Source organism: Zootoca vivipara, chromosome 2, assembly GCF_963506605.1.
Source record: "Zootoca vivipara chromosome 2, rZooViv1.1, whole genome shotgun sequence".
Taxonomy (NCBI): domain Eukaryota; kingdom Metazoa; phylum Chordata; class Lepidosauria; order Squamata; family Lacertidae; genus Zootoca; species Zootoca vivipara.
In genome coordinates this window covers 101,696,071-101,722,175 of record NC_083277.1, presented here as the reverse complement: position 1 = coordinate 101,722,175, position 26,105 = coordinate 101,696,071, and the positions used below count along the sequence as shown (strand labels likewise).

Here is a 26,105-nt window from a genome sequence, read left to right as displayed (position 1 = left end):
TTTCTTCTGTTTCTTAACCTGCTTAAAATCTGCAGTGGAAGCGAAACCTCCAGGGTAGGGATGTGCATGATCCAGGAGGTTCTGATTGCTAGAAGGCTAGGCAAGTGGATTTGTGGGTGCCTGGATTGAAGCGATTGTACGCAAAATGGGATTCTTCATAGAGCTGATGTTCAGGGTGGCACGGGAGTGACGAAACAATGGAACAGTCTGCAATTGTGCAAGTTAGTGAAAAGAGACTCTGGGTCTACATTCTAATATTCCAGTGCAAATGTGGAAAAGAAGAGAGAAAGGGAAACTACACTTTAAATTATTTTTTCTATTACAGTGGTGCCTCGCTAGACGAAATTAATTCGTTCCACGGGTCAATTCGTGTAATGAATTCTTCGTCTAGCGAGTCCCGGTTTCCCATAGGAATGCATTGAAACTTAATCAATGCGTTCCTATGGGCTCCGGGGGACTGGCGGCGGGGAAGGCAGGCAGGCAGGCGCTTGCTCTCTTGCTTGCCTGCCTGCCTTCCCCACCGCCTGTCACACGAAGATGGGGGGCGCCGCTTGCCAGGGCTTGTCAACCCCGGCAAACAGCGCCCACCGATCTTCGGATCTGTCCCCCAATGCGCTACGGCTCGGAGAAGCAGGCAGGGAGACGGCAACAGCCCGCAGCTTCCCGGACTGTTGCCATCTCCCTGCCTGCTTCCCCGAGCCGAAGTGCATCAGGGGAGGGAGCCAAATTCCTCCCCTTCTTCCCGCTGCCGCCAAGCCAGTCCCTGAGCTGAAGTGCGGTGCGGGAGGGGGCTTTTCGTCGTTTGCCTCCCCCTTGGGGACATCGGACGGGGCTTCGGAGAGGCGCAGCGCTTCTCCGAAGCCCCCTCCGATGCTCCCGGGTGTCCATGGCATGGTAGTGGGGGGAGTAGTGGGGGAACAGATCAGTTCCTCCACTTCTCCCCCACTTCTTCCCACGCTACAGCCCTTTGTGTTCTGCTGGTCTCTGTCGGTTGCCCCTCACCGGCAGAGACCAGCGGAACACAAAAGGGAACGAACTGCAGCGCAGGAAGAAGGCAAAGGAAGATCAGCTGAGAGGCGGTGACAGCTGTCAGCGCCTATCAGCTGATCTTCCTTTGCCTTCTTCCTGTGCTGCAGCTCATTCCCCTTTGCTAGACGAATGCCCCTAGGTTTTGCAATCAGAGGTTTTTATGGCCACACTTCGCAAGACGAAGCGGTGGCCATAAAAAAACTCATCGTCTTGTGAGGCAACCTCCGATCGCAAAACCTATTCGAAAAGCGGAAAATTCGTCTTACAGGGCATTCGTCTAGCGAGGCACCACTGTACTGACTATTTAGAAAGAGAGTTAATGGCCCAAAATTAAGTTGTCTTGCGAACATGTGCGGTGAGCTTTAGATACCTGTGTAAGTTAACATGATAATATGGTGCAGTGCTTGTTTCAGATGGATTTTGGGAAGAAGATTTGTGATGTGAATGCTCCACAGCAAAGAGAAACAAAACAAAACAAAACAAAACAAAACAACACTGCATGCCTTATGGCCTATTGACTTAAAACATTTTCTGTTGGCAAGCTCAACAGAAAACATAGTCCAACATAGTACTTAGGGGACTGTGTTTCAATGAGAAGGTGAAAACCATAGGGTTGTATCCTATGCCACACGCAAACAGAGTTCTGTCCACACTATAGAACATATCCTTCCTTTCCTCTCCCCACATATTGTACGAAGCAGGTGCCAGGCCAATGCCATTTTACATTGTCTTAAAACATTGGCACGGGACCCAGGTGGCGCTGTGGTTAAACCACTGAGCCTAGGGCTTGCTGATCAGAAGGTCGGCGGTTCGAATCCCTGTGACGGGGTGAGCTCCCGTTGCTTGGTCCCAGCTCCTGCCAACCTAGCAGTTCGAAAGCATGTCAAAATGCAAGTAGATAAATAGGAACCGCTACAGCGGGAAGGTAAACGGCGTTTCCATGTGCTGCGCTGGTTCTCCAGAAGCAGCTTTGTCATGCTGGCCACATGACCTGGAAGCTATACGCCGGCTCCCTTGGCCAATAATGCGAGATGAGCGCGCAACCCCAGAGTCGGTCACGACTGGACCTAATGGTCAGGGGTCCCTTTACCTTTACCTTTTTAAAACATTGGCAAGTCCATATAGGTTCTTCACAGACAGGTTTGTGAGGCTGCTGGGAGAGCTTTGCTTTCTTTCCCCCTTACATATAAAAAGAAGGGAGACCAGGTTTCATCAAAGGTATTTTCCTTTATAACCCCATTTGCAACCCTTCTAAGACCAGTTAGTTGCCCTGAACTGGCTATTTCCCAAATATTATTGAACTACATTTCTAGAGGGGGGGGGGAATTAAAAAAATTCTCCAGTAGCACCTTAGAACAGTGTTTTTCAACCACTGTTCCGCGGCACACTAGTGTGCCGCGAGATGTTGCCTGGTGTGCCGTGGAAGAATTACTTTATATATAGTCAATATAGGCACAGAGTTAATTTTTTAAACATTTTCTAATGGTGGTGTGCCTCGTGATTTTTTTCATGAAACAAGTGTGCCTTTGCCCAAAAAAGGTTGAAAAACACTGCCTTAGAGATCAACTAAGTTAGTTCTGGGTATAAGCTTTTGTGTGCATGCACACTTCTTCAGATAGAGGTAGTTCCACCTGGGATTTCCAGTGCACATTGGTAGATGTGCAGCTACCAATAGAAAAAGAATTAAATCTTTATGCCAAATCGTAGGGTCAGGATCTCTGGGTTTGGTGAAAGCAAGGCTAAGGCTGGGTTTGTCTAGAGCAATGATGGGCAACCTTTTGAGCCTGGTGTGTCAAAATTCACCAAAAAACCGAGCATAACTCGGGTGGTGTGTCACTTCGGGGAAAAAAACATAATTTTGCGATATTTATAGTTTAAATAACAAAAATGTATAATTGTTTCCCCTTTAAAAAAAAGGGAAAGGGGGAGAAAAAAAATTATAAAAGTTTTTTAAATTACAAAATATATTTAAAAAGGGAAAAACCCAGAGGCCTTTCCCAGTGGGTGTCTGGGCTCAGGCCTTCCTCCAACAGGTCTGCCGGTGGGGAGGTGGGCTCGGGTTGGGCCTGTGCCGGGGCTTCCTTTTCTGCCTCGAGGCTGTCCGTCATGTTCGCGGGATGGGGGTGGGGTCCGGCAGCTCCCCAGTTGCTGCACTGGTGGCGGTGGCTGTTTCGGTGGCTCAGGAGCCCGTTCAGCAGCTCCTGCAGCACTGGTCACTTTCAGGAGCTCCACAGCTCTGTGCCGACCACCATCTTGCCTCCACAAGGCCCCCAGTGATGCGTCGCCTGTGGCATTCCGCCGCCGGCCGGAAGTGAGGTCTTGGCATGCGGCCGTGTGTCACTGAAAATGGTTATGCGTGTCAGTGCTGACACGCGTGTCATAGGTTCGCCATCACTGGTCTAGAGATTCTCAGATTTTTTTTAAAATATATATATATACCATACTTCGCAAGCTCTTGGCTGCACGATTATTGAGTTGTCAAATGACCCATCACAGACCTTGCACCTTATGTAAATGAAGTAAACTCTGGGGACAGTGGACAGCTGGCTGTTGTGCCAACAGAGAAAATAATCAGGAAGAAAAAGAGAGAGAGAGAGAGAGAGAGAGAGAGAGAGAAAGAGAGAGAAAGAGAGAGAAAGAGAGAGAAAGAGGAAGGAAGGAAGGAAGGAAGGTAGGTAGGTAGGTAGGTAGGTAGGTAGGTTTTTCTATATCTACCTGGCCCCTCAGTCATAATTTCTCAGTCTGTCCTTCACCTGGAAAATGTGCTCACCTTTATCCTAACCAGATTTCCTTGGAAGTCGGTTTCATTGCTTCCAGATAAAATACATAAACCTGCTTAGTCTTGGCAGCCTCATTATGCACATATTGGATCCTTGAAATTTGGTGACTTGCTTGTTACCCGAGGGCCCCCTGACAGTTCTTTAGGTAGCACAAGAGAGACTCAACTTTTCTCATTGGACCAAGGTAAGATATGGGTTATGTCAAGGAGGCTTTTCTCTCTAATCTGCCCTGTCTGGGACTGGGCAATGCCCTGTTATTTTCTCTTTCATGTACTGTGTTTGCTGCTTGTCTCGCTCTCAAAAAGGGGGTCTGTTTTAGCTTATGGTGCCTCTTTGAACACGGTCTTCAAGGCTGAGCATTTGCTGCCCCCCTCCTCTCTTCCCACAATCTCTCCACAACCCAAAACAGTGAAATGAAGCTTGATCTCCACCAGGAACCTGAGACAGCCCTTGCAGTCAATGAAAGGACTTATTAAGACAGAAGATTCTCTTAGGAGGGCTTTCAATTACCTTGTGGAGGGCAATTTTCCACCCCCCCACTCCCTTCCTCCTTTGATCTTCCAAGGGGCCATGCCTGTGCCATCAAAAGGTACATACATGGGTCTGCAGCATTATAAAGTCAAATGCCAGGACGCCTAAAATGGTGACGTTAAAATATGCCCATAAGAGAGGACTGCCTAGGATAGAGAAAGTGATGTGGAAAGGGGAGAATGCAGAGCCAGAAATGGAGATTCTGTAGACTTGCTGGACTAGAATGAGATTCCTGGGGCTCAGCTTTTAGGATTGGAGAAGGATTACAGCTGGCACTATCAACAGACGAAATCATCTTCCTGTCCTTCAGTCAAAGTGGTGGGATTATAGTACCAAAGGTACTTTTTTTTTAAGGCTTGGGCTTAGCAATATCAAAAAGTGCGGCTGCTCCTATAAACAGCCACCAAATGTCTACGTATACTGTCCCCCCCCACCCCCCGGTAATATCTAGTTGAACTCGCCTTGTGTTGTGATGCTACAAAGTTCTCAAGGCATCTCAAGGCAGCCCTGTTTAGGGAAGCTTTTAATGTTTGATGGATTTCTGTATTTTAGAATTTCTGTTTTTTTGGAAGCCGCCCAGAGTGGCTGGGGGAACCCGGCCAGATGGGCGGGGTATAAATAATAAATTATTATTATTATTATTATTATTATTATTATTATTATTATTATTATTATTATTATTATACATCCCCAACCCATCGCTCCACAGGCTGCAGCATGCTGACCATAATGTCTAGCTTTACCTCTAAGGTATAGAAGGAAGTATAGCTTAATTTGATGGGACCCAGGTGGCGCTGTGGTTAAACCACTGAGCCTAGGGCTTGCTGATCAGAAGGTCGCCGGTTCAAATCCCTGTGACGGGGTGAGCTCCCGTTGCTCGGTCCCAGCTCCTGCCAACCTAGCAGCTCGAAAGCACGTCAAAATGCAAGTAGATAAATAGGAACCGCTACAGCGGGAAGGTAAACGGCGTTTCCATGTGCTGCTCTGGTTTGCCAGAAGTGGCTTTGTCATGCTGGCCACATGACCTGGAAGCTATACACCGGCTCCCTCGGCCAATAATGCGAGATGAGCGCTGCAACCCCGACTGGACCTAATGGTCAGGGGTCCCTTTACCTTTACCTTTACCTATAGCTTAATTTAGCAGTTTACATCCACAAGCTGCTGTTCGTTACTAGAAGGAAAGACTGCTTTCCTATTATGCAATTAAAGGCTTCGGTGATTGAGTGGTATATAATGAAAAAATAAAAGATTTGCAATCTATCAAAGCAAGAGCTTTTGAAGCATACTTTTTTTTAAAAGAAAAGAAAAGAAAACTTTTAATGAAGATTGTCACAATGGTCACATTCAATGACCCACTTATTTTGGGCTGTAGATAGTCTGAGGGGGCGTTATAGGGCACACTTTTATATATAAAAAAAGAGGTGCTGTGCAAGCTGGCATATATGTTAAACCCATGGGGTACACTGTGGATTTAATTCAGCTGAGGGCCTCCTTACATATTAGCTTAGGAGTCATTTGCAAAACAAGAGCATGACCGACCCTTTATGTTCCATCAAAACGAAGGGATTTATGGCAAAGCTCAGCATGGCTCACCTTGGTCTTAGCTATTTCTGGTGCAGATTAATAAAAGATAAATACAGTCTTTTTTTTTTTACAGGCTGCCCATAAATAGAAGAGTATTTCTTATTTATGGAAAAGATGTTGGCTTTTGCTGGGGGTTACCTGTCTTCATTAGTTTCTTACTGCACCATGTAATTTTTGCAGCCCTGTTTTTTCTTAGTAGAGAAACCCCAAGCCAGCGATTTCTAAGGTGGAGAGGGCACTAAAAATAGATATTGCAGTGGGGTGAGAGAAAAAAGAGTGGCAAGTCCCAAAATGGGGGCTGGAATTTGGAGATGAAATATTTCGAGTCTGCCACAGGCCGATTTCAGATCAGCTCTAGGATCGTGCAGGGTATGGTTCAACCCAATATGTGTTTGTATTGCTACTGGGGGTGTTCCTTGCCCGCCCGCCCGCCCCCATTTTGAGCTAGAAAGGGGAATATGTGTCAGAAAAACTCTGCAGGCAAGAAGGAAACGCTCAAATGTTTGGAGGGGCTTGTCACTTGGGAGGGAGAGACCGAGCTTTCTCTTTGGAAAGCTGTTTTAAAAAGCTGCTCATGAGGGTCAAACTTGACAGCTTGTGAAAATTGTCCACTTCTCCCTTTGTAGACAGTAGTTGCAATTTTTAATCTCAAAGGAGTGACCTTTTTTTTTTAAAAGGAAAGAGGAAGGCCCATTTTTGGGGGGTTTGGGTCAAAGTTGTTGAGTTTTTTCAGGGAGGAGATAAAATGTTGAGCTTTTTTTAGGGGAGCCACAGTTCAGTTGTTCATCGCCTTTGTGGGGAGCCAATGGTCTACCAGTGATCTACCGCACAGCGCACCAGCCTCACTGAAGCTAAGCATGCCTTGGATTTCCCCATGCCTGGGTGGAAGACTGCCTGGGAACCCTGCCTGGGTCACCCTTGATTTCCTTGAGGGAGGAAAGGATGGAATAAAAACGAAGTGCTTGTATGTGTTTATATGAGCCCTGGAATACTTCCTTCCTAATCTGTTTTCTTTGTCTATTTCGCAGGCCACCTAGAGATTTGGACTCCAAAGCCTGCATCTCCATTGGTGACAAGGTACGGTGACCATCAAATACAACTTCTAAAGAGTTCTGTGCATCCATCTGGGAAGGAAGTGAACTTAAAAAAAGGGGTGGCTTATAAGTAACCTCCTAATCCCATTCCTTGGCACAGAAGTCATTGAGCTTCTTGTCCCCCTTTACTTGATTCACCTGTTCGCTTCATTAAAAATTTCGCCTACCAAAACAAATGAAAAGTTTTGACTTTTCGCCTCTTTGCTGATGTCGTCTTTGTATGTGGACACTCTTGGATTAAAGCTGTGTATTTTCTCCCACATTGCTTGGGGGGGTATCAACCCTCTGTCTTACTCAGGAGCAATGCTAAGACCTATGTGGGATGTTGCTAGGGAGTCTCTGGCTGATATATGCAGGCCCTCATTGGATGCCATTATGCGCAACCACTTTCCTAGTGGTTGACACCAAGTTGTTGTAGTGGTTTGTGCAATCACACGAGTGCACTTTTAAAAGCAGCTTCACATGACATGGGTAGGCAAGCTAAGGCTGGAACTGGCTCAATCGCCTTCTAAATCCAGCCCACAGACTGTCCGGGAATCAGTGTGTTTTTACATGAGTAGAATGTGTCCTTTTATTTAAAATGTATCTCTGGGTTATTTGTGGGGCATAGGAATTCGTTCATCCCCCCCCCCAATATAGTCCGGCACCCCACCCACAAGGTCTGAGGGGCAGTGGACCGGCCCCCTGCTGAAAAAGTTTGCTGACCCCTGACTTACGGTATTGCTTCCTTGCCTTCAAGACACTTGAGTCGAACACCACATTTTCCATATAAATGTGTATTGCAGCATCCCGAGGCCCACAGATTCAGTTGACGGCTGACTTAAGGTTTTCATATACGAGAGCATCTGTTTGTGAATAAGAATACCGTGTAAGCCCAACAGTTACTGCTTGGCATCCACCTAAGTTTGGAAAATGAGATGCAAATGATAACCAAATTGTGTTAACGCGAAACTGTGTCAGGCAACCATCTGCCTTTGCTCCGGAGAGGCTTGACTTGGTGACGCTCGCTATGCTAATAGCTGAGACCCACTGGCGCAATCGTAAGTGTGTTTTCGAACAGGCAATATTCACTTCCGTAGAACTGCGGTTCTGTTAAGTGAAGTCTAAGACTGGATGTGCCGTTGTCATAGGAATTCCCTCGTGTGACTACAGTAGATGCAGGCTAAATGGTCAAGTCTTGCGTATTTTTAATAGTTTAAGATGTAAGACACATGTGAGATGGCTGCAAAATCAAACGGAAGCCAGCTGTTTGACCACCAGTACAGAGAAACCCAAACTGACTCACAAAAAGTCTGTTCCATGTGGGATTTAATGGCTGGTTAACTAGAGCTCTGATTCAAACCAACTTTCATTAAAAAAAAATTAAAAATCTTTTAAGTCCTCAGGCTTTGGTGGGTGGGATATTGAAATACATTTTTGTACCATTTAAAATGTACGGGCATCTTTTGATTACAGTGATGCCTCGCAAGACGAATGTAATTCGTTCCACGAGTCAATTCGTTTTGCGAAAAATTCATCTTGCGAATTGCGGTTTCCCATAGGAATGCATTGGAATTTCTTTTTTTGCCCATAGGAACGCAGTAATTAAATTTCAATGCATTCCTATAGGAAACTGCAATTCGCAAGACGAATTTTTCGCAAAATGAATTCGTCTTGCGAGTCACCATCAGATAGCAAGACGCATCAGATAGCAAGAAAACCAGATTGCCTCATTCTCCAGTGACTCCTACTGCTCCGTTTAGGAATAACCCAAATTAATAGGCCTGGTTGCGTTTCCCAAGCCCCCTCCCCCTCCAGCTTTTTATGTAACATCTCTACAGAGGCACCTGCTTACTGATATTAATAGCAACAGTTGCTCAGCGCCAAATGCTTATTGCTAAGCTCTGGCTAGCATTAGCAGCTACCTCCAAACACTTGCTCTCGCTGCTGTTAAGCAAGAAAGCTACAAGGCGTTGTTCTCAAGGCCGTAATTTTCAAGTAGACCCAGTATTCAACTTTTACGGCAGGGGGACGGCTAGTAAAACAAGTGTCAAGGTCAGGGCCGTCTTAAGCATATCCGGCGCCGTGGTGCGAAGATCCCTCCGGCGCTCCACCCCATTTCCCAGACCCAGAGTTGTTGACCTTTTTTTAGGAAGGGGGAGTCCAGAGAGGAGCTTGCCCCACATTCCCTATAGGGGGCGGGCAGTCACGCAGGGCACACGGTTTGGCCCAAAGACCAGCGAACTTCCCGCTCCTGAGTCTCTAGAGCCCGAAGGGGGAGCCCCGTGCTCTGGAGGGCGAACAGCTCTCCTCCTCCTTGGCTCAACTGCCGGGTGGGTGGGCTCTGGCCACGCTCTCTGCGGAGCCTTCATGGTCCAGGGCGCAGGCAGCGCTGAGCGCGGCAGCCAGGAGCTCCATGCGAGGCGGCAAAAGCGACAGCTTTAGAGTTGCAGAACCAGAGTGACTCCTCGCGTGGTGCCACTCTAGGCAGGAGTCTTGCTGGTTCTGCAACTCGCTGCTAGTGCCATCGCTTTTGCCGCCTCGCATGGAGCTCCTGGCTGCCGCACTCAGCCGGACACCAGCCGTTCGGCGCCCCTTCGCCCCCCTGGCATTGCGCCACCCAGCCCGGGCCTAGAGACGGCCCTGGTCAAGGTGTGCCAGCAGGTCCACTGCACCTATTTAGAGGAATTATGCGAGTTTGTCAGCAGAACATCAGGCGTTCGTGTTGCTCATCAGTGCTCTTTGGGTATAAAGGCAAAAGGAGGAATTCCATGTGTTCTGAAATGTCCCATGTCTGCATGCCACACGGTTGCTGCAGATGTAGTGAAGCTTAATCTGTTGGGCTGTCACATTTTTGTCGAGTTTGTGTGTCTTCCTATAGGCTTCTAGTTGGTCATTTAAGAAGAAGAAGAAGATGCTGCAGGGTTGATCTGATCCAAAAGAATTGAGAGAGAAAGAGCACACTTTTTCTGGGGGGACACAGGGGTACGCATACCCCTAAACATTTTGTGAATCTTTGTACTTTTGTCCATTTACAGTACTGTATTTATTTCCCCCGAATTGAACTATAAATTGGTAATTTTCTTGACTCAAAATGAGAGTACCTCTAAATATTTTTTTAGAAAAAACCACTGTATGTATGTGTGTGTATATATATATATATAATACATATACATATACATACATACATGCACATATATAATTTTTATTTAGTTTTCAAAAGTTTACATACTTTACCATCAACAATACCTCTAATATACCCATTGACTTCCCATCCCCCTCTCCATAGTATTCTATCTCCATAGTATTCTATGTTTATCCTTGAATGCTGCATATTTTAACCGATAACACCCCATGTACACCTCCCGAGTTATTAGCCTTAATGTGTGTTTAATATATTAAATGGTATGGAAATTAAACAATCGGTCAATCACTATTTCTCCCATCCTCTCTAATTTGGAATTCTCCACATCCCTTTTCAGGTACAGTGGTACCTCGGTTTAAGTACACAATTGGTTCCGGAAGTCTGTACTTCACCTGAAGCGTACTTAACCTGAAGCGAACTTTCCCATTGAAAGTAATGGAAAGTGGATTAATCTGTTCCAGACGGATCCGCAGAGTACTCAACCTGAAGCGTACTTAACCCGAAGTATGAGTGTAATTGGTTCTGGAAGTCCGTACTTAACCTGAAGTGTACTTAACCTGAAGCGAACTTGAACTTTCCAATTGAAAGCAATGGAAAGTGGATTAATCCGTTCCAGACGGGTCCGCGGAGTACAGTGGTACCTCTACTTACGAATTTAATGTGTTCCGAACACACATTTGTAAGTCGAAAAAATTTGTAAGTCGAATCCCATAGGAATGCATTGGGAGAAAAAAATTCGTAAATCGAAGCAACCCTATCTAAAAATTCGTAAGTAGAAAAAATCCTATCTAAACCACATCCAAGATGGCGGACGGAGCTCCATTTGCAAGTAGAAAAATTTGTAAGTAGAGTTATTCGTAAGTAGAGGTACGACTGTACTCAACCTGAAGCGTACTTAACCCGAGGTATGAGTGTAATTGGTTCCGGAAGTCCGTACTTAACCTGAAGCGTACTTAACCTGAAGCAAACTGTACTGTATTACTTGAAGGCCTGTTCTTACCAAATCTGTGACATTTTTCTTGGTTAGAAGAGGGAAAATGCAGCAGGATTGATGTAAAGGCTGATACAGATGGGCACTAGTGCTGTCTGAGCTTCTTTTGTGCAGTCTCACACCTACGGTAAGCTGCAGAGTGCTAATTTATTGGCAATGTTGTAAATTCATTAGCATTTTATAGGTCTGCCTTTCAGAGACCTAGCCCCCCCCCCCCCCGCCAGCCACTTTTGGTGTTTGGAGATGGGAGGGGATGAGAGAGCCATCTGGAACACAATGACCCAGTATTGTATCAAAGAGATGTCTGATGTAGAATGCCTTTGTTCCAAGAAAAGCAGGTTCCCTTCTGCCTTTCTGTTCCAAAAAGGTTCCTAGAGGAAGCAGATTTTGATCTATAAGTTGTACATGCATTTGCTGTCGCAATCTCCCCTTCATCCCAGCTCAGTCTTTTAAAGAGAGCTGAAATTTGGTCCACTGCTTTTGTCAGCAATTAAAGGCACAGAAGAATAAAGCTGTTTCTCCCTCTCAGGGCTCAACATGTGAAAACCCACAGTAGTTTATCTACAACTAGAAAACAAGGGAGGAGTGTGTAAAATTCAGGCATAGGCCCAATGGCCAAGCCAGGCATCTGAACTGGAAGGGATGGATGGGGACAGGTCGTCATCCTTGCAGATGAGGAGATCAAACCTTCTGTGCCAACTACTTAACTTATTGTCGTCTAGCTGAGGAAATAAAAATGTGGGTATAGAAAGCAATGTGTACCCAATGTGTCCAACTTTTGTCTTGGTGTGTGCAAAAGTCACAGCAGGTGTGCACGTTTCCCCCTACCCCAGTGAACAACAGTGCAGGAGGGGGAATGACGTAAATTTGCTCGGAAGGGGGAAACACTTCGAACCCATTGAGTAAACTGATTTTTTTAAGTAAAGTGTTTTCTAGTTATGGAATCTAGAAATAGACTTGCTGTTTCGTGGTAGAAGTGTTCACGGTCAAAGCCATGGGTAGGCAAACTAAGGAATTCTACAAAATGCTAAAGACAGGGCAACATAGGTGCCAACTCCCAGATTGAAAAATCCGGGATCGGCGTGGCACGACACCGGAAGTCGCGCTGTGGCCATTTTGGAACTGGGCAGAGTGGCACCGGAAGTTGCTTCTATGCATGCTCTGCCCATTTCCAAAACGGCCGCAGCACCAGAAATCGCTTCTGTGCGTGTCCAGAGACTCCAGACATGCGCAGAAGGAGCCTCCCCGGGCCGATAAGAATCCGGGGGATTTACGGGGTTTTTTAAAATCCGGGCTGCCAGCGGGAAACGGCTGGGAAAATGGGGGTTTCCTGGGGAATACGGGAGACTTGGCAGCTATGCAGGGCAATGAGACAAACACGGAAGTAGCAACCAGAAAGCAGAAACAGGCATTCCTGAGCCCTCTATTCAAGGTGACTGCAGTTAGGCCATGGGTAGGCAAACTAAGGCCCGTGGGCCGGATCCGGCCCAATCGCCTTCTAAATCGGCCCACGGACGGTCCGGGAATCAGCGTGTTCTTACATGAGTAGAATGTGTGCTTTTATTTAAAATGCATCTCTGGGTTATTTGTGGGGCGTAGGAATTCGTTCATCCCCCCCCAACATATAGTCTGACCCCCCCACAAGGTCTGAGGGACAGTGGACTGGCCCCCTGCTGAAAAGGTTTACTGGCCCCCTGGTTAAAGCAATGCCCCATTTAAAGAAACGATTACCCATGCCCGTAAGAGAGGTGCTGCCCCCATCTTCAAAACTTGAATGGCATAATAAAATCCATCCAAGCGCTTTTGAAGAAGTAAGGATAGGTTGGTGCTCCAGATCAGCCTTGCATGGGGAAAAAGCCAGCAGCCAGCAATTGCAGGCTGGCGCAGTAGGGTCAGACCTCTCCCTTCCTCCTCGGCTAGTCTGGTTTGGTTTCTCTGCTGTCTGCAAAGGAAGGGAAGCGCATCCTCAGCTTGGCCTCTTCTACTCCCACCTGTTGAGTAGAAGGTCATACTGCTTTATACTGAAGCCTCATCCAGATTATTGTGCCACATTTCTAGCCCCAGGTCTGCACTTTAGGGCTCTGTGTCCAGGTAGGGATTTTTTTTATTTTTGGGGGGTGGTAGTTCCGGAGCTTTGCCTGCGAAAACCTGCGTTTTACTGCTGAATCGGAGCAATAGGGTTTCTTGCAGATTGACACTTGCTCCGATTCAGGGAGGGAAAAAAACCACCCAAAGAGCTTCAAAGCATTGACCCGTGCCTGAAAGGCGCGGCGCAAAAGGAAGTTAGAAAATACTGAAACAAAATTTTTCTCCCCTTACAGTAGCACCTTAGAGACCAACTAAGTTTGTCATAGGTATGAGCTTTCGTGTGCATGCACACTTCTTCAGCTAGTCCACCTAGCTCAGTATTTTCTGCACTGGCTGGCAGCAGCTCTCCAGGGTTCCAGGCAAGACTCTCTTCCCAGCCGTGCCCTGAGATGGCGGGGATTGAACCTGGGAGCTTCTGTGTGTGGAGAAGGGAACTTCCTCCCTCTGTCGCCAGCACAGAATTCCAGCCTAATAGACTCGTAACTACTGTGGGCTTATTTACAAGCCTGCTCTGTATGCACAGGATTTGGAAATTCAGAGCTAAGTAATCCATCGAGAAGCTGCCAGTTTGGACACGTTAGAAATGGAGCTACCCAGTCCGATGAGTGGGGTACGAATGGAAGCATTATTATGATTGGATAACTACACTTTTTGGCTCCTGATGACGCTCTCTTGGCTTTATCTCTCCACAGAACTTTGAAGTCAAAGCTGATGACCTGGAGCCGATATCAGAACTGGGCCGCGGTGCATATGGCGTGGTAGAAATGATGCGCCACATGCCCAGCGGGCAAATTATGGCAGTGAAGGTAGACTCCGTGGTTATTCCTTCTTTGAACACATTATCCGTCCAAATTAACTCCCTACCTTCCCAGCAGCTGTTGACCTTTTTCAACACGTGTGTGTGTGTGTGTGTGTGTGTGTGTGTGTGTGATGTGTGTGTGTTTCTCTATCACACACCGAGAGAAACATACACAAACACACATGCACAAATGCTTTGATAACTGATTCATTGATTTTTAACGGTAAAAGCAGTATTTACTGAAGTGCTGACCTGGTAGGAGGACTCGAGCCAAACTCTGGGGGTTTGGGTAGAGCAAGCTTGAATTTTAATCATTCATTAAATCTAAAGAAGTCCCAAAGATTTATTCCGGATTCAGGTAGAGCAAGCTTGAACTTTGATCATTCATTAAATCTAAAGAAGTCCCAAAGATTGTTCCGGATTCCTTCCACTGAACCGGAGGATTGTGTTTAATTAAGCAGACATCAGTAATTTGGAGTAAAGGGGTGGGACTTAAGTTATGAATCCCGTCATCAGAAGCCAAGCGTAAGGGCTTTCCCAATAGGGCTTTCTTCTTGCCACTTTCCCCTCCATGCTTTGCCCCCCCCCAATTGGCTCTTGGTTGGGAGAACCCCCAGAACAGCAGGAGTGGGAAATCGTTCTAACTGGCAAGCTGAATTGCTTGCGCAGATGGAACATTCAGCATAGCATGACGTTGAATTGCACCCTAAGACATTTGCATCCTAGCTGCCATCTATTGGGTCAAACCACAAAATTGCCTTGCATTCCGCTAGTTATATTTTTATATTTAAGAATTAAACTTTTCATTCTTGCTTTGGATTTGGAGTAGATTTTAGGGTTGAAATACGTGGTCATGTTTCCCACCCAATTACCACCTGTTTGTGCTCCAGATCAGCCTTACAAAAACTCCTCCAGATCAGCCTTACAGGGGTGCCAACTTGAATAAAATATGGGTGGGGGGCAGGGGAGGTAAGCCTGCCTTGTATAACTGATCACACACACTATTTGAATGGCAATACCCATCAACTTGGGGTGGGGGGCAGCCCCTCATATATTTTAGGGGGGGCAATGCCCCCACAGCCCCTAGGAGTTGGCTCCTATGCTGGCTCATGTTAGAATTGGGGTGTTTGACTAGGTGAATCATTGGTCTGATTCCAGGCCTCTTGACTCTTGTAACTTGATTGTTTTGGCTTTCCCTTAAAATGTGTTGAGTCTCTCCAGGACGATTGCTTTCAAAATGAGGGAGCAGTACTTTTCAACGTTGAGGGCTATTTGCATCTGCTCTCAGCTTGTCTTGTGTGAACTGAACTAGGGGGTGTAAGAGTTGGTGTACAGGTGTGCATATGAATGCATTTTGTTAGTATACATCTTTTGAGTGTGTTTGGATGATCACATCTTGACTTAAGCTGCGGTATGAAGAGACCACGTGCCCGGTCGTGACACTTAACTAAGCTGAGACATGGCTATCAGAACTGGGCCTTTGACATATTGTCAGTAGGACAGGTTTTCTTAATCTTTGCAATCTGCCTTTAGGCATGAATTCCACTCTGATAGCAATCTATTAATGTATGCTTACTCCTGTTCCCTAACACAGTGGTTTGGTTATGGTCTTTATTATCAGCCAATATTGTCTTTGGGCTGGGTCCAGATGGACAGCACAACCCTGTTCACATCTATTTAGAAGCAAGTCCCAATGAGTTCATGGAGACTCCCCCCCCCCCCCGGTTAGTGTGCATTGGATTGCAGCCGAACAGTTGAACTTGGTTGACTTGACTTTGTCCCATTTATTTCAATGGAAATTGACAAAGGTGGGCTCCAACCTTTTCTGTCCATATTTGAGCCCAAAGAGCTGGTCGAAGACGTAAATTGCCTTATTCTCGGTTAGGATGTTGTAAAACATTAGAGCCCGATGTATTTCCATGTTAGATAGTCCTCACTGGAGCAAAACCAAACCTGTAAGTATATGAGCTTTGTGGATGGCTACTATTTCAAGTACTTGCAAGCATGTATTTCATAGAGGGCCATGTTTAATTAGGTATTACTAAAATGTTTTGTTTATAATGATTTTTCAAACTGGGTTTCAGTTTTAACGAAAGACTTTAATTTTGAAATCTTCAAATCGGAAAGAGGTGGGAGGAATCATTTTATTCCAAACCGTTTCACATTCTCAGTGGATTAAAACTCTTGGGGGAAAGTTTTACTTCTGCTTATATTGGCATGTCCCACTGAAGCTGATGATCCTACAAACTGGAAATGTTGGTTGATATTCTCATTTCCTTTCTAAAAGCTGTAAAAAAAGTATCATGGGCCTTTGGGACAGTGGCAGGTACTGGCACCTGTGTCAAATATGGTTACAGAAGCCCTCTGAAGAGGGTACTAACCATGGTTAGCTCACTGTTAATCCAAGGAATGAGCAGCTATAACCTACATTTCCCCCATCTGGTCCATGGTGCCAAACTGTTTTACACCCCAGCACATGGTACTACTGCCTCCCAGGGATTTTGACACATGGACCACTGAAAAAAAATGATTTCATCTTGGTTAGTGCTAACTACATTTCAGTCCGTTAAACCTTTTTTTAGGATCCCAGTTGTATAGTAAAACCATCGTTTAGCTTGCTGAGCTAAGTTCTGCTGTTGTGCAGGGCATGAATAAGGAGACACCAGCAAGGCATGCCTGTTGTCTTGCAAGCAAAAAGGCTGGAGACGTATGGAAGTTACCTTTAACCATGGTTCACTTAGCACAGAGGCAACAGATTACCATGGTTAATGCAAACAATGCCCTGGGAATCCACTACAGTTTGTGACCAGTCTTCCATTATGGTTAAAATATTCAAAATACTGGTTGAGCTTTATGGCCGTGTAGGGCGAAGTTGATCTGAAGCTTCACAGGAGCTTCGATGTACAGTCATACCTCGGTTTAAGTATGCTTCGGTTTGAATACTTTCAGTTTAAGTACTCCGCAGAACCGTCTGGAACGGATTAATTCACTTTCCATTACTTTCAATGGGAAAATTCGCTTCAGGTTAAGTACGCTTCAGGTTAAGTATGGACTTCCAGAACCAATTACACTCATACTTTGGGTTAAGTACGCTTCAGGTTGAGTACTCTGCGGACCCGTCTGGAACAGATTAATCCACTTTCCATTGCTTTCAGTGGGAAAGTTCGCTTCAGGTTAAGTACGCCGTGGACCGTCTGGAATGGATTAATCCACTTTCCATTATTTTCAGTGGGAAAGTTCACCAGGTTAAGTACGCTTCAGGTTAAGTACAGACTTCTGGAACCAATTGTGTACTTAAACCGAGGTACCACTGTAAACCCTTTTAGGTAACCAGGGGCCTCCTGTGTACATTAATATTGGTGGGCATGTTTAGGCATGTAGGGCTGTGTGTATCTATACCTATATCTATATATGTATGTGTGACACACACACACACACACACACACCTGTTCTTGACATGAAGCTGAATGAGAGAGTCCTTGCTGGGTGCATCAGAGGAACCACCAGAGTGGGGCAGGTGAGGGATGTATTGCTAAACCAGAGCCTCTTTCAGTAGCTTCCCTCCACCAAATGTTCTACCATCATAGCTTTGTTAATGATGGAAAAGCAGAGAAGCGAGATAGAGAGAGAGAGAGGAGATAAAGCACTTCTGTAGTAACAATAATCCTTTGCCCTTCTATAGCACCTCACATCCGAGGATCTCACAGTGCTTCCCAGACATAAATTACGCCTGTGAGGTAGGTAAGCATTATTATCCCCATTTCACAGAGGCACAAAAGAGGCTTAAAGAAAAAAAAGCAATGTGCAAGCATGGCCTCTAATTTGGGGTGCCTGTTATGAGACACTTGCAGCCTAAGCCTATGTATGTTTGCTCAGAAGTAAGTCTCCCTAGTTTCAATGGGAATTACTCCCAGGTAAGTGTGCATAGGTCTTATTATCCATTGCCACTAAAGCACTACTTTGCCATTAATAACCAGAGTTCCTCGGGAGTCAGGGTTTCCCAAGTCAACATCTGTGCTGGCTTGAGCTTCTGTGGCTGCTCCCGCGATCCATTTTTAGGTTGTGAGATTTACCTAGGTTTGAGGCTTCCTTGCTTTTAACTGTTAGGCCACAACAATTTGCCTTTTCGTTGTTGTAAAGTATGGAGCATTGCGGAGGTGAAGCTGCCTTAGGAAAACGGAGGCGGCGCTGTTGACGTTTGCTTGGTGAAATGACCCAAGCGAAGTCACTTTTTTTTGTACCTGGTCAGTGAGTTCTTGGATGAAATTCACACAGCTCAGGGGAGGAGGAGAGCGAAAGCTGAAAACGAGTCTTTCTTTCAGCGAATCCGAGCGACAGTGAACAGCCAGGAGCAGAAGAGACTGCTGATGGACCTGGATATCTCCATGAGGACAGTAGACTGCCACTTCACCGTGACTTTCTATGGTGCGCTGTTTCGAGAGGTATGGCTTCATGGGTCTCCTCTTGTGTCCTTCATTTGGGCTGCAGTCCTTCATAGTACAGTGGTACCTCAAGTTACAAACTCCGCTAACCTGGAAGAGTTACCTCGAGTTGAGAACTTTGTCCCAGGATGAGAATGGAAATCGTGTGCTGGCGGCGTGGCAGCAACAAGAGGCCCCAGTAGCGAAAGTATGCCTCTAGTTAAGAACAGTTTCAGGTTAAGAACGGACCTCCGGAATGAATTAAGTTCATAACTAGAGGTACCACTGTACATAGGAAATAGCCTTCTTTTTTAAAAACAACAACAACCAGATCATAGTATGTGCTGTTTATTCTGACTTACAGTGGCTGTCCAGGGTCTCAGTCGGGCTCCATCCCTTGCTTCCTGATTCAGGGGATTGAACCTTGAACCTTCTGCATGCCAAGCTCCTGCTATACCACTTGTGCATATCCCCACTGAACACGGATCGTTCTTTTAGTATATGTGCAAGACCGTAGTTGAGTAATACTGGGTGGTAATGTTAGCTAGCTCACAAGTAGGAAAGCAGAGCAAGGTATCTGCAGAGGGCTAACAGAAATATCTACCTTCTCAACCACTCCAGAGACTGAATAGTACAGGAAGTGCATACCGGGAGCCAGTATGGCGTAGCGGTTAGAGTGTTGGACTAGGACAGTGGTGGCCCAACTTGGCCCTCCAGCTGTTTTGGGACTACAGATCCCATCATCCCTGACCACTCATCCTGTTAGCTAGGGATGATGGGAGTTGTAGTCCAAAAACAGCTGGAAGGCCAAGTTGGGCCACCACTGGACTAGGACCTGGGAGACCAGGGTTCAAATCACCACTCAGCCATGAAACTCACCGGGTGACCTTGGCCAGTCACAGTCTCTTAGCCAAACCTACCTCACAGGATTGTTGTGGAGAGGGGAAGATATGCCACCTTGGAGAAAAGTTGGAACATAAGTGTAATAATAATAATAATTTTTGGTTCCCCCTTCCGCCACTGACGAAGGCTACCCATTTGGAGAATTCCATAGAGCATGAATTACTTCTATCCTTTTCCCACCTGCCAAAATCTGAACGAACAGAGATAACGGACAGATTGGACGAGTTGTTGCTCTGGCTCCGTAACTCAGAAGACCATGCCCATATAAATAAGATGAATCCCCCCCCCAATTTTAGACCATCCTACTGAAGCCCAAGTGGAGCCTGCTTTAATAACCCCCAATCTTCAATATGGCAGTACATTCCATGGGGATGCTAAGCCTGTGCAGGAACCAGTGGGAGATTCGACAGCCCTTTGGTCAAACTCGGAAGCTGTGGCACGGCTGAACGCCCTTTTGGAGGCAAACCGAAAAGGTTGCCTTCCACCTGCCTTACATTGCATGTTCCCTACAGCAACTGTTGACCTAAAAGGTCCATCTCCCTCCACCTTAGATGCAGAGGCCATGGATCTGTCACTAAGTGATACCCCTGTGCATCAGGACTTACCCCTGCAGTTACCAATAATTAAGCCCCAGTCTTTGGCTGTTGCTGCAGTAAGTGAGGCTCGGAAACTGTCTGGCAAGCAAGCTACAATTACTTCCTTCTTCCAGCCTATTGCTCCCCCTTGTAGCAGGCATTCCCGGGTGGATTTCTCTGAGCAGATTCCGCAAGGGCCAGCATGACCCAAAGGGGTGACCAGGAGGTCACTTACTTTCTTATCCTGGAATGTAGCTGGTATTAAACCTAAGTTGATGGACCCATCCTTTGTTGCTTACATAAAAAGCAACCGTATCCTTTTACTGCAGGAGACATGGGCTTGTGAGGACTTCTTTTTATCAGGGTATAAGGGCTTCTACCTGAGTGCAAAACAGAATCCGTCATCACCAGGTAGGCTGCAAGGTGGGCTGGCTACCTTTGTCTCCTTGGCCTTAAATCTCCAGGCAGAACAAATCGACATCCAATCGTCATCCATGCTAGGTGTAAAGCTACAAACAGCAGAGGAAGTGTTTGTGGTAATCAATGTCTACCTGCACCCAGTTTATAAGAAAAATCTGGTTGACCAGAGATGGAAGGAAATTCAGTCGACACTCGAAACTCTCCTCGATAAATACTCTGAAGCCACCTTCCTGGTCGCAGGAGATTTTAATGGCCGATTGTCTTACTCTGATAAATCCTTATTTACTAAATACAAGAAATACCCTCCATTATCCATCCTAACTACAGACCTTTTACCCAGGAACTTCAAAGACAGTGTTGCCACATATGCAGGCCTTAAATGCAGGCAAACCTTGTTGGCCCTTAATTTTCATCTGTTAAACGGAGCTCTTAGTTCTGATTACCCAGCTGAATTTACTTTCTGGTCAGGTTCCCGAGCCTCTACCATTGATTTTATCTGGACATCAGTAGAGTTGATTCCCAAAATCACTAACTTTAAGGTGGTAACAAGGCTGGAAAGTGATCATTTCCCCTTAGAACTTTCCCTGACCCTGGCTGGAAATCTGGACACGTATTCCTGTGTGCCTTTAACAAACAATCAGCTGCAGATGAGGCCTATTGCCTCAAAATGGACTGACAAAATGGCCCAACAGGTAAATGAATTCCTTTGGTCTGACCAACTTCAAGCGACAAGGGACTCCCTTATCCAGGCAGATGAGCCACTGCCAATATATGATAAGCTAGTAGATCTGCTAAAACCATCTATGGCTCGGGTTCCGGTAATGAATAGTAATCATTTCCCTCATAAAAAGTGGTTCGATGAGGAATGTAGACACTTTAAGAGCCATCTGTATAATGAATTCTTGGCATATAGGGCATCAAATGATCCCGTGCCTAGTAGTCACCTTATGAACCTCAAGAGAAAATATAAAGCTCTATTAAAGGATAAGAAGCTTGCGGCAGAAAGAAACAACTGGAACAACCTTCTAAAAGCTGCAGAGAATAGAAATCCCTCCTCCTTTTGGTATCAAATTTCCCAATATCTGGGCAGACCGTCGATAAGGATAGAACCCCAAATTTCAGCTGACACCTGGGAGAGCTTTTTCGCTGATTTATATGCAGCCCATGCTGCTGGCGGAGAAAGACCAGATTTGGCCCCCATGCCTGAGTGGGACCCAGTTACCTACTCTGAAGTGGAAACACTTATAGACCAATTTAAGGCGGGCAAGGCACCCGGAGATGACCTTATATCCATTGATGTTATCAAAGCTAATAAGGATTGGTGGTGCCCACTCCTAGCAGCACTTTATACTCATATAAATAAAACAGCGAAGTTCCCCCCAAGCTGGAACTCAGCACTGATTGTATTAATACATAAGAAAGGGCCGCGTACTGACCCGGCCAATTTTAGGCCAATCAGCTTGCTGAATGTTATCGGGAAGATTTACTCAAGGTTTCTGCTCAATAAATTAACGATCTGGATGGAGAGCAATAATATTATCGCAGAGGAACAAGCGGGTTTCCGCCCTGGAAGATCGACAACAGACCAAATTCTAATCCTGAACCATCTGGCCGACAAATATGCTGGCAAAGGCCTAAAAGCCCTCCATGTCGCCTTTATCGACTTTAAGCAGGCCTTTGATCTAATCCCCAGGAACCAGCTATGGACAAAACTGGCAGCGACGTCTATTGACCGCCGCCTCCTTTTGCTGATTATGAATCTGCATACAAATACCTTCCTGAGAATTAGGCTAGATGGCAAGGGGCTAGTCTCTAATCCGGTTGCCACCACTAGAGGGGTAAGACAGGGCTGCTTGCTTGCCCCTGCCCTATTTAATTTCTATATTAACTCACTAGTGGCCCATATGACCAATGCTGCTTTCCACCCGCCAAAATTAGCAGGTAGAGCCTTGAATGTCCTCCTGTATGCGGATGACGCCGCCCTTTTAGCTACCTCCCCCATTGGGTTAAGGAGGATGCTTCGAGCTCTTCATGAATACGTGACCCAACACGAGCTCCATCTTAATTATGCCAAGACCAAAATAATGGTCTTTGCTGCTCGACCAAAACCTAATTTGTGGTCAATTAATGGTATTCCCATAGAGCAGGTTAGTTGCTTCAAATACCTGGGTCAGATAGTTCGATCAAACAGGTCCTTCTTGGCACACAGAGAATATATAGCCGCAAATGCTTCTAAAGCAGCTCTGTTGATTAGATCCCTGTACTCCAAGAAACAGGCACAAACAGTGGATGTTGCCCTGCGACTCTTTAAAATGAAAGTTCTCCCACTACTTTTGGTGGGCATTGCCTTGGGTACGCGTAGGGACTTTGTAAGATTGGAATCCATCCAATCACAATTCCTCAGGGCCATTCTCAGGATCCCCCCTTCTGTTGCGGGTGCGATCATGAGATTGGAGACCGGTTGCCAAGCCTTTACGTATGTGGCCCTGAAAGCGAAATTATGGCTATGGCTCAAACTATGTTTCAGACCGATGGGTTTGGCCCCCCTGATTCTGAGGGATAATTTTAAATCTCCATGGGAAAGGGAAGTGGTAGAGGAAGTGCAAAAGTGCGGTCTGTCCTCCCTTTATATTGAGTCCATGACGTTCAGTCGCGCTAAAGCGATGATCGCTCAGAGATTGGGGGATATCGCCAGACAGGAGGACATAGCCCGTGTGAAATCTGGGATGTTTTTAGGGGAGCAGGTGTATCGGTCTGCACCAGCCCGTTACCTGGCGGATATCCACTACGTGGAATACCGCAGACTACTTACTGCGGCTAGACTGAATGTCCTTGATTCGGCGGTTTTGAGGGGAAGATTTGGAGGAGTCCCATATGGTCAGAGAATGTGCCATTGTGCCTTGGGTGAGGTAGAATCCACAGAACACATTCTACTGAGTTGTCCCTTTTATAATGATTTAAGGCAATATCTTATAGACCCGTATTTATCTCAGTTTAGTTCCCGACCAAGAGAACGGCAGGCAGCATATTTGCTAAACAAGCCCACTGGGAAAATAACCTTCTCAGTGGCTAAATTCCTTTTCCTGGCGCTCAAGTGTCGGAAACGTATAATCGAATGTCTTGATGTGGGTTACCTGTAGGAGGTTTAGTAGTGCGGTCATACCCCATTTATGTATCCCGCTGATGCCCTCAGTTTTATATTTTTATGTATCCCGCTGATGTCTTCAGTTTTATATTTTTTATATTTTATGTATCCTCCTGATGCCTTCAGTTTTATATGTTTATCTTTGTATTGTGAAATGTTTTTGTTCTGACTATCGGTCGAATAAAGTATATTGATTGATAATTTTTGGTTCTCTCTTAAAACTTCCATTTGGTGCACGCAATCTGTTAAATGGTTAAAGAGCGGTTGATTAAAAAGGTTGGCTCCCCTGCCCTTTTCCTTCTGTGTTAACTTTATTGATGAAATGGGGATTCCAACCTGTATGGCAGCTTGTAACTTCCTTTTCTCCTTTCTCCAGTGCCATGTCCCTTCTTCCTCTCCCAACACCTCGTGTTTCCCATTGCTTCCTAAAAAAGCAAAACAAAATTCCACACAGCAGGAAAGCGAAGTTTAGTGCCAGAATTCCGGATTTCTTTTTTAAATTGGTGTTTTGCTTGGCGTGAAAACGATCACTGCAGAAATTGAAATCCTGCTTCTGTTTCCTCATTGCACCAATTGGAATTTGTTTTGGAGGACGGAATTCACATGGGCCAAATAATCCTTCAAATAGCCCTTCTTGGCTACTGCTGTGCTTAGCAGACTTGTTCCCTTCCTCAAGGAAGTTAGTCTTGAGGCCCCGATGTTTCTGTGGTCAGAGGGGAGTCAGCTTTGTGGTGCTATGCTGCAGCTTCAGAAAATAAAATAGCTACGCAGCTTAATTTTACATTGTTAGTGAAATGGCTGAGATAACATGTGGCCGAGACTGGAATTCAGCCTCTCAGCTCCCCGCGCCCCTCCTGACTGCCTCACTCACGGGGGGCACCGGAGGGATCTTGGCACCAGGGCGCCAGATATGGTTAAGACGGCCCTGGCCCACCCTGTGGAGTGCCCTCCCATCAGATGTCAAGGAAGTAAACAACTATTAGAACACATCTGACGAGAGCCCTGTATAGGGAAGCTTTTAGTGCTTGATGTTTTACTGTGCTTAATGTTTTAATTTGTTGGAAGCCACATACACTTTGTTGGAAGCGGGTGTGTGTGTGTGTGTGCTTGTTTGCAGTTGGCACTCCAGAGTGGAGAATTATTAACACCATTCTTCTCCCTCTGCCTTTCCCTAGGGAGATGTTTGGATTTGCATGGAGCTGATGGACACTTCACTGGACAAGTTCTACAAGCAAGTCATTGACAAAGGCTTGACGATTCCGGAGGACATCTTAGGAAAAATAGCTGTCTCAGTGAGTGCTTCTGTTTTTTTGTTTTTTTGCTTTCATCCTCTTCCAAAGGGGATTCAGCTCCCTTTCCATCTTTGCAGCCCACATCTGCCAGTCAGCTGTTAAATGTAAGAAGTTGCAAAGGGAAAATGGAGAACGAATAGCAGCTGGCTTCTCTTTTAGGGCTTATCCCTGGTATTTATGAGCCACATCTTCCTAAAAGTAGCCTGGAAAGCCCTTCATGAGAGAAGAGCCAGAATTTGTTTTGCAAAGCGGGGTTAGGGAGCCCTGTGGGGAAATGTTAAGAGAGAGGTGAGCTGAGGGCCAAATGACATGCAATGAAAATACCCGTTTGTTCTATGACTTTATTTTCAAAAACTGAAAGTTACCTGAGGATGAGGGACTGGTGGCTTGATCGCAGATTGCCATTGGAGAGGGGATGCTTAATTGTTTCCCCGAGCCATTTTTCTGCTACGGGGAACTTTCCCCCTTCAACTCCTTTCTTACCTGTGAAGGAAAACAATATTTTTCCTCTGCAGGTGAGGAACAATCCCAGGGCTCCTTTCTTTTTGTGTACTTTGCCTCTTAGAAGATGTGTTTTGGAGACACAGTATACTGGGTGTATAACCTGGAATTCCAAGGTCCTTTGGAATTTAGAACTGCTGGAATTCAGCCATCAAAACTTCCTAAATAGTGATGCCCAAAGCTTGAACACTGTGATCCCTCGAAGGTTGTTACATCAGTGTTTTATTTTGAGCACACTGCAAAGAGGGCGTTGGAAGAGCAATGAATAGTATGAATCATGTTTTATCACCCTGGTGCCAGACTGCAGGCTCAGCGCTCTCCTGCCTGTTAATTGCCCAAACGCCCAACCTAGACTGTCTCCAGCCTGGTTAAGTGTTGAAAGGAGATCTAACCTGTGGCCTGGGAGGAAGGAGCGAAGCAGAATACTTCTGCTTCAGCCAGCTGCAGCTAGTTCTTATCTGTCTGTCCCTGTTCCTTTTTTTCCAGATTGTGAAAGCGTTAGAGCACCTACACAGTAAGCTGTCTGTAATTCACCGAGGTAAGTGCTACCAGAGTTGGACGCCATAACAATTCTTGGTTCTGGAAAATGGTCGAAGAGCGCTGTGTAGAGTGCTAGTTCTTTAGGTTAGTTTGAAGCTGCATCAGCGAACAAGACTTCTTCTCCCTGACGGCAGAGGGTACTTAGCACCCATGCTCTTTCCAGGCACAACTCAGGAAGCTGTTTTTGACCTGGCCAGTACCCTGTTTCTCCGAAAATAAGACATAGCCATAAAATAAGCCATAGCAGGACATTTAAGCATTCAAGGAATATAAGCCATACCCCAAAAA

At 45.9% G+C, this 26,105-nt stretch overlaps 1 protein-coding gene across 1 annotated transcript in view; it reads left to right on the top strand.

Moving 5' to 3' along the window:
- Positions 1–26,105, top strand: part of MAP2K6 (mitogen-activated protein kinase kinase 6) — a 79,026-nt gene that overhangs the window by 34,750 nt on the left and 18,171 nt on the right. Inside the window, exons 3-7 of the mRNA XM_035104067.2 lie at positions 6,953–7,001; positions 13,914–14,027; positions 18,343–18,462; positions 24,660–24,776; positions 25,764–25,815. Of these exons, the coding sequence (XP_034959958.1) occupies positions 6,953–7,001; positions 13,914–14,027; positions 18,343–18,462; positions 24,660–24,776; positions 25,764–25,815 (452 nt within the window). The remainder of the gene's footprint in view (positions 1–6,952; positions 7,002–13,913; positions 14,028–18,342; positions 18,463–24,659; positions 24,777–25,763; positions 25,816–26,105) is intronic.